Source organism: Magnolia sinica, chromosome 17 (genome assembly GCF_029962835.1).
Source record: "Magnolia sinica isolate HGM2019 chromosome 17, MsV1, whole genome shotgun sequence".
Classification (NCBI taxonomy): Eukaryota; Viridiplantae; Streptophyta; class Magnoliopsida; order Magnoliales; family Magnoliaceae; genus Magnolia; species Magnolia sinica.
The window spans coordinates 72,001,001-72,008,340 of record NC_080589.1 but is presented as its reverse complement, the minus strand read 5'-3'; the positions used below and the strand labels follow the sequence as shown (position 1 = coordinate 72,008,340).

The 7,340-nt window shown below is 37.7% G+C and overlaps 1 protein-coding gene across 6 annotated transcripts; it reads right to left on the bottom strand.

Moving 5' to 3' along the window:
• Nucleotides 1-1,495: 1,495 nt before the first annotated feature.
• On the bottom strand, nt 1,496-6,186 carry LOC131231487 (kinesin-like protein KIN-UB). Of its 6 annotated transcripts, none has more exons than XR_009164380.1 (5): nt 5,199-6,186; nt 4,784-4,854; nt 4,115-4,246; nt 2,746-3,905; nt 1,496-1,535 (listed from the first exon to the last, which is right to left on the bottom strand). XR_009164380.1 is itself a non-coding variant. In XM_058227697.1 (5 exons), exons 3-5 carry the CDS (start codon nt 4,208-4,210, stop codon nt 2,985-2,987), a joined length of 285 nt encoding a protein of 94 aa, XP_058083680.1. In that variant the 5' UTR covers nt 4,211-4,246; nt 4,784-4,854; nt 5,199-6,053; the 3' UTR covers nt 2,514-2,984. The 6 variants fall into 6 exon arrangements, 1 of the variants encoding a protein (XP_058083680.1); XR_009164382.1 differs by lacking the exon at nt 1,496-1,535 and having other exon boundaries at nt 2,514-3,905; nt 5,199-5,664; nt 5,832-6,185; XR_009164381.1 differs by lacking the exon at nt 1,496-1,535 and having other exon boundaries at nt 2,514-3,905; nt 5,199-5,664; nt 5,892-6,185.
• Nucleotides 6,187-7,340: the final 1,154 nt, after the last annotated feature.

The following is a 7,340-nucleotide window of genomic DNA, read 5'->3' as shown; positions in this document are numbered from 1 at the left end:
TCTTGCAGTCACTTCCAAATGCACTTTTAGGAAAAAAGAAAAAAACTTTCCTTCTTTATTGCTTACTAAGAAATAAAACTTGCAAATGTAGAGTACAGAAATTTTTTTATTTTTTTTAAAATAAATAAATAAATTGAATCTGATGGTATCCAAACCACCATAAGGAATAAGTAAATTAATCAGAATGCTAGAGTGCCTATCCATAGCAGTACTTGATAGATACCTAGCTATATGCTACTGTAGGCAAATATTCAAACAAAATCCGTAGGAGCAGTGATGAAAATCTCCATTCTGTTTAGATTGTGAAAAAATAATCAGGTTTCAAGGAATATCTTGAAATTTTGCATTAAGCTCTATCGCACCTATACCCACGAGCCACCATACATCTTTTAATATCATATGCCATTATGCATATGCCATTATACATTACACACCGAGTTAAAAGCAATGACAATGTTGTGGGCCCCACCATGATGTAGGTGTTTTATCCACGCCGTCCATCTGTTTTTTCATATCCCAGGTCATGAGCCCAAAATGAGTTGGATAAAATCTCAAGCGGACCACACCACAGGAAACAATGGTGATTGAACGCCCACCATTACAAATTTCTTAGGGGCCACAAATGTTTTGGATCAAGCTGATACTTGTGTTTTCCCTGCATCCATGTCTGTTTGACCTAATCAACAAGTTAGATGGCAGATAAATATTACAATGGGCCCTAAGAAATTTTTAACGGTGGGCATTCAATCACCCCAATTTTCCCTTGCCAATAGCTCTCTGTATCATATTGGAAAAGATCTGCTACAAACGGTTGCATGGGGCATAACAGAAATGAGATTGTTAGCATGCACATGCTCAGGCCCACAAGTACGAATTCAGTGAGAACAAAAACCTGGGAAGTCCCCCAATCAACGGTGCTCCCTTGTTTTGGCCAATCAACACATGGGGCCCACACCATGATGCACGGTTCATGATATCATACAAGCTTTAGCCGATTCTGTTTAGATTGTGAAAAATTAAACAACAGTAAATTTGTTAGGGATTCGACAATGCAAATCCCCAACTAGGGATTCGACAATACACATTCCTAATTAGGAATTTGTTATACAAATCCCTAAGTAGGGATTCAACAATGCATATCCCTAATCAAGTATTCTAGATTGTAGAAAGCAACAGCGAGAAGGGAAAAAAAAAACCTTAAATCATACCTGAGAATCCGAGATTTACGACCAGCAGAAGGTCGAACTGCAGCAGAGGGCCGAGGAGAGAGATATAGAGGACTAGGGTTTTGAAAGAGAGAGAGATGAGAGGGAGAGGCAGAGAGGGAGAAGGAGAGGCAGGGAGGGAGAAAGAAAGAGTCGGCCGGGTGAGCTCAAATGATTTAGGGTGTCTTTTTAAAAAAAAATAAAATAAAATTGGGCCATTTACCTGCGGCCGGTAAAACCAGCAGCCGGCAAAGGGTAACCCCAACCGACGCCTATGGGTCTTTTTCTTGTAGTGAGAGTATCCTTCAGGATCATACATATCCCAAAGTCCTGCAAGAAGAAAAATAAAAAAGTTGAGCAGCCAATTCAAACCCATTAAACCTGATTACGCTCGACATGAGGAATTAAAGATGCCAGATATATGACAAATCCAAAGACTCATTCAGCATAGTAACAGATCATTCTCCAAAATTTTATGGGGAGACTCAAATTAGGGGCTTTTCAGATAAATCTGGGATGAAGAAAATTGAATTAGACAAGTAAATGACATCAAGAAAAAGGACAGAATTCAAGTATCCAGATATTCTCATGATATAGGGAAGGGTTTCAGTATATTATCATAATATTATTAGGGCTATAGTGATATTTTGAAAATATCAGGTTATCATTGGGTATACATGTCATTTCCCAAAAATGGCAGGATAACATCACTGTATGTAAAAATATCAAAGATATTTGTCATGTGAGATGCAAAATTATAACAGTCTCAAAACATTTTAGCCAGCCTAAAGGGTGTCTAGGTAATTTACCAATGAAGACTTGGACAGTGTCTTTTTTCCTTTCATACTGAAATGCATCTAGTTGGAAATAAAAGAAATTGACAAACGAAGAGTACAATCTTATGAAAACGAAGTATTCTTTGTTTCATGCAAAATGTTTATCTGTGGTAAGAATATAGTCTGTTGGATTGACCTATTGAAAGTCAACCAAATGAGCCTTAATTGAACACAAATCAAGCATGCTTTGGTAAATTAGGTCCTATTACATTGAAATACAATTTTTATTTTTTATTTATTTTTTTATTTTTTTAAACACAAAAAAGATGGTTAATCTTTTATCTTTTATTTTTATTTATTTATTATTTTTTTATTTTTTCCAAAATGGTTCATTTTTCTTGGATTCTTCGAATCCCACTCCAATATTTTGTTTTGACCCTCAATATAGGCCTAAATCTACAATGACTTTCTAAGCTTCCTCTATGGTTGAAATGAAAAAATAAGGAGAAAAATGAGAGAAAATTTGGAAAAGAAAAATCGAAGTTGGGCCTTTATGGCTGTATCGGCCTATAACAATGCAAATATGCCTGTACAGCCAATACAGCCTGATACGGCCCAGTTTTTCACTGGGACCTATACGAACCTGTATTACATATCATATTGAGCCAACATGGCTGTATTGGCTAATACACTATGGATATCTCAATCCATGTTGTTCACTGATCAAAACCTGAAATGGAAACAACTGTGTTAATGGAACTTACAAGGAAAGGTATATAAGTATGTCTGCCATTAACAAGTCCCACAGTGAAGCCTGTGTATCCAGCCATTGCACCATGAACAGCACTCTGAGCAAGGAGCGTGCAACATACGTTATTTGATGCATTGATTGGAATAGCCCAGATCATATATGTTGAATCCGCAAAACCATCACGGAATTAAATCAGCTCACTTATCATAATTTTTGTTAAATATCCCAGGAGAAAGAAACTAATTCTTTTGGCTACAGACCTATATATTTGAGATTTATCACCATCTTCTGTCTTCTTGAGAAATAATCCTACAGATTACAAACAAAAGGCCATGAAATTAATTGACGTAAGACACGAGTCCATTTTGCAGTTATTTCCAGGTGCCAATGAAAGACGGCCAATTGAACATGGCCTTGAAATATGTTGTTACATGATCTAGAGGTTTCACCTTCCAACATATGGATCAAAGCCAATGACATAATAAGCCATGGCAATTGATTCCATCGAGTCCAAAAAATAGAATAACTCTACATAAAAGTACGACAATGATGAAACCCTGTAGTGTAGTCAAAGAGAGCAATTGGTGCATCTGGATCATCCATCTGGTGGACCACTTATAGTGCACAAACGGTAGAAAAATTACACCCAGGGACAGGAATTACACCAAATTTATTTGGTTTTCAAACCTTCGAACACCCTTGCAGGAAAAAAGAAAATAAAATAAAAAAGCACATGGGTTTCTTTGTTTTTTTTTTGTCATCAGCATGTTATTGTGGGCAGCACCACTCAATGACTTAGACTTAGCACATGTGAGCACAAGACATCATATGTATATGCACAAATGCTCAATCGTTGAGAATGAATCCTAAACTTTAATTATTTTTTTTCATCTTCTATTTAGGATTGAACCAAGGTGTTAGTGGTCTTCCACTAAAGGGATGGCCTCCACTTGTGATATTAGACAAACCAGGCTCATGAATACCAGAGCCAGCCATGCATGATGACAAAGAAGCTACACATTCATTGATGAGTAACCATACCTCTGATTTTTTCAACTGCACCAGTTGGCTTTTAAGATTGTTGGCCTCCTCTTCAGCAGCCTTTCTTAAATGGATTTCATTTTGAAGCAACTGGTTGACTTCAGCAATTTCCTCTGCAACAGATACTGGGCCCTGTGCACCATGAAGAAAATAGAGACAGACAGTGAAAGTGAATTATTCAGCAAAGGAATAAATATAAGAATGAAAATGTTGTGTAACCAAGCAGGACAGAACTAAGCCAGATGATTGAAATTTACGACTGGACATAATGATGCAAGTGTGAGAATCAAATATATAAACCAATAAATATCAATACCAACTAAATGACATAGACAGCAAACCTCATCAGCTTCAATGCTCAATTGCAACAACTGATTTTTCAGTACTGCAATTTCTTCTTCAAGTTTTTCTTTCTGATGGGCTTCATCTTCCAGCATATTACAGAGCTTTAAAATCTCAGCATTTCCAGCTGCCTAGGACACCCAAGAACTTTTCTTAGATCGTTCAAAGAGTTGAATAACATTTAATATGCAAATGTCCTATATTACCCCACCCAATGACCAGTTAGACCCACCTGCTGAACTGCTGTGATATTGCACTCACGATTGGCCAGAGAATCAGAGATTCAGTAGAGCTCCAAGTACAAAAGGTCAGAAAACATTGCTCCAAATAAATAAATTTAAAAAAAAAAAAAAAAAAACATATGCCAAAGCCATGCACGTAACCGTTGACAAAATTTACTGGATGTCTCCACTTATGATTCAGATGAAATGAGAAAAGATCATGAGAGAATTTCATGGCACGAAAGGAGGAAAAATATTGTTGCATTTGGTATACATGATAATCAAGATGCATTGAATGAGAGTAGTCCACACTGGTTTACAAGAAGATATTCAGAATTCTTAACATTTCCATCAAGGCCTATCCCAGTTATTTGGGGTAGGCTGAAAGTCAAAAATTCAACATTCATACATGAGATGAAATTAGAACCTTTTAATGAGTATGCATACCTCATCAAATTGAACACTTCCAACTCATGATAATTGTCAGCAATTAGATGCAAACTCTGGTCCAAAATATTCTGCAACTCGCCACATCAAAAAAACAAAAGTTAAAAACATGCTTCAATATAACAAATTTTAAGATTCAACAATCAGAAAAAAAAATGTATAGAAACAATAACAAGGAAACATTTTCATGCATTATATACAGGGCTGTTTGCTAGACACTTAAAAATGAGTTCATCTCGTTTTAGTTACTCATAATATGTATTAGAGATGATGAAGGTTGGTTATCAAGATTCTTTTTAATCCTGAAATGTGATCTCTAATACATGATAAAGATTGATGAATATGAGATGAACTCAATTTAGGTGTCTACCAAACAGTCCCTGAATGTGGACAACTTCTAGATTAAATAGAGCACCACTCACAAACCCGTATTTGTTTAATGCCTTGTAGCTCTTCAGTCCCATGTTGTTGAGTCTCAGCCTATAGAAATTGAACAATAATAAAATCAGGACAAGATATACTAGTGTAGCAGCAAAATACTAAATTCATGAAAGAGCCAAAACCTATGAGACACGGCATCGATAGAGTAACATAGGCTAAACAAGTACTATTCTAAACACGTGGGTGTCTTCTTTTGCCTTCCTAAGCTTAAACAGACCCTTGATCAGCCCAAGGTAAACACCCACATCAGGCTCTCTTATCCCCTCCATAAACCAAAGCAGCTAATGTTGCATTATCAGCACTTATCCCTCTCTTGAGCATTTCGTCGAACACCATGTATGCTTCAACCAGCTTCCCCTTTCTACACAACCAAGTGATCAAGAGCCTATATGAAGAGAGACCACATCATGAAATCTCTCCATCTGTATAGATCTGAACATCTGCATCGCATCGAAAATCCCAACACATTTGTCATGAATCAAGCAATGCAGCGTGTGGCCCATCATACCAATGGTCTAGATCACAGAAAAGCATAAAGATAACTAATAATGAGAGAGATATAGCATTTTTTTAAAGAATTCAAAAGGGTCAGCCCGACTCTACACACATCTATCATGAGGAGTAGTCAGCTAAAGCATCGAATGGCTACGATTCTAGTACGGCCCACCTTTTTCCCATCTGCAACCCTCGTTTCAAGACCATCAGCAGCAGCAGCAGCAGCAGCAGCTCCTTCTCATCCTTTACTGAGAAGAGAAACAAGTTGTCGATCCCACCAGATGGACCATCCACATTCACTGACTGAGCAATGCTGGTTGGAGCATGAGTTAAGGTAAGCTCCAAATAAAAAAATGCACACAAAGACGCTCAACCCAGTCTTAAAACCTTGATGGGCATGGACACGAGTTATAAAACGGGTTGGGACAGTTGACCCATCGGGATTTTGGCATGGCCCACTATTGGAAAGGCTTGGGCCTGATTTCCATGCCTATGCTTCAATTAGCCCATTTCTACAAATTAGGCTCCTCGTATGGTGATCCTGACCGTTGATCTTATGTTCGCTACTCCGGACGGGGGATTCTACAAATTAGGCCCCTGGTGTGGTGATCCAACCCTGTCCTGCCAAGATGTGACTGCCTATCAATCACATCACTTGGAATGAGATATGGTCCACCGTGATTTACATATTTTATCTACTCCGTCCATCCATTGTAACAGATAATTTGATGGCTTGAGTCCAAAAATGAAATATATCCAAATCTCAAGTGCACCTCACCATGGGAACAGTGTGGATTGAAATTCTACCATTGAAAATTTCTAGGGGCTTATAGAAGTTTTAGATCAAGCTGATATTTGTTTTTTCCCTTCATCTATGTCTTTGTGATCTTATGAATAGGTTGGATGACAAATAAACATCACCGTGGGCCCTAGCAAGGTTTCAACGGTGGAGGTCATTATTCCCACTGTTTCCTTTGGTGTGGTATATTTGAATTATGGGCATACTTCTATTTTCGATTCAACCACTAAAATGATCTGGAAGAACGGATGGACGGCATGGATAACCCACATACATTCATAGTAGGCCCAACTGAGTTTACTCTGTACCATAAAAGTGGTACAGAGTTACTCAGTGCGCAATCCTGCGCAATCCCATTTCACATGAGGAAGCCGATTGCGTGCTGAGCAACTCAATACGCTAAGCGTTTACACTAAACTCTATGGAGTCCATTGTGATTTACATATTTTATCTACTCTGTCGATCCATTTTAATAGATAATTTGATGGCTTGAGTCAAAAATGAAATATATTCAAATCTCAAGTTCACCTCACCACACGAAATAGTGCGAATTGAAATTCTACCATTGAAAATTTCTTGGGGCTTGCAGAAGTTTTATATCAAGTTGATATTTGTTTTTTCCCTTCATCCGTGTCTTTGTGATCTTACGAAGAGGTTGGATGACAAATAAACATCACAGTGAGCTCTAGCAAGGTTTCAACGGTGGAAGTTATTTTCCCACAATTTCCTTTGGTGTGGTATATTTGAATTATGGGCATACTTCTATTTTCGACTCAACTACTAAAATGATCTGGAAGAATGGATGGACGGCGTGGATAACCC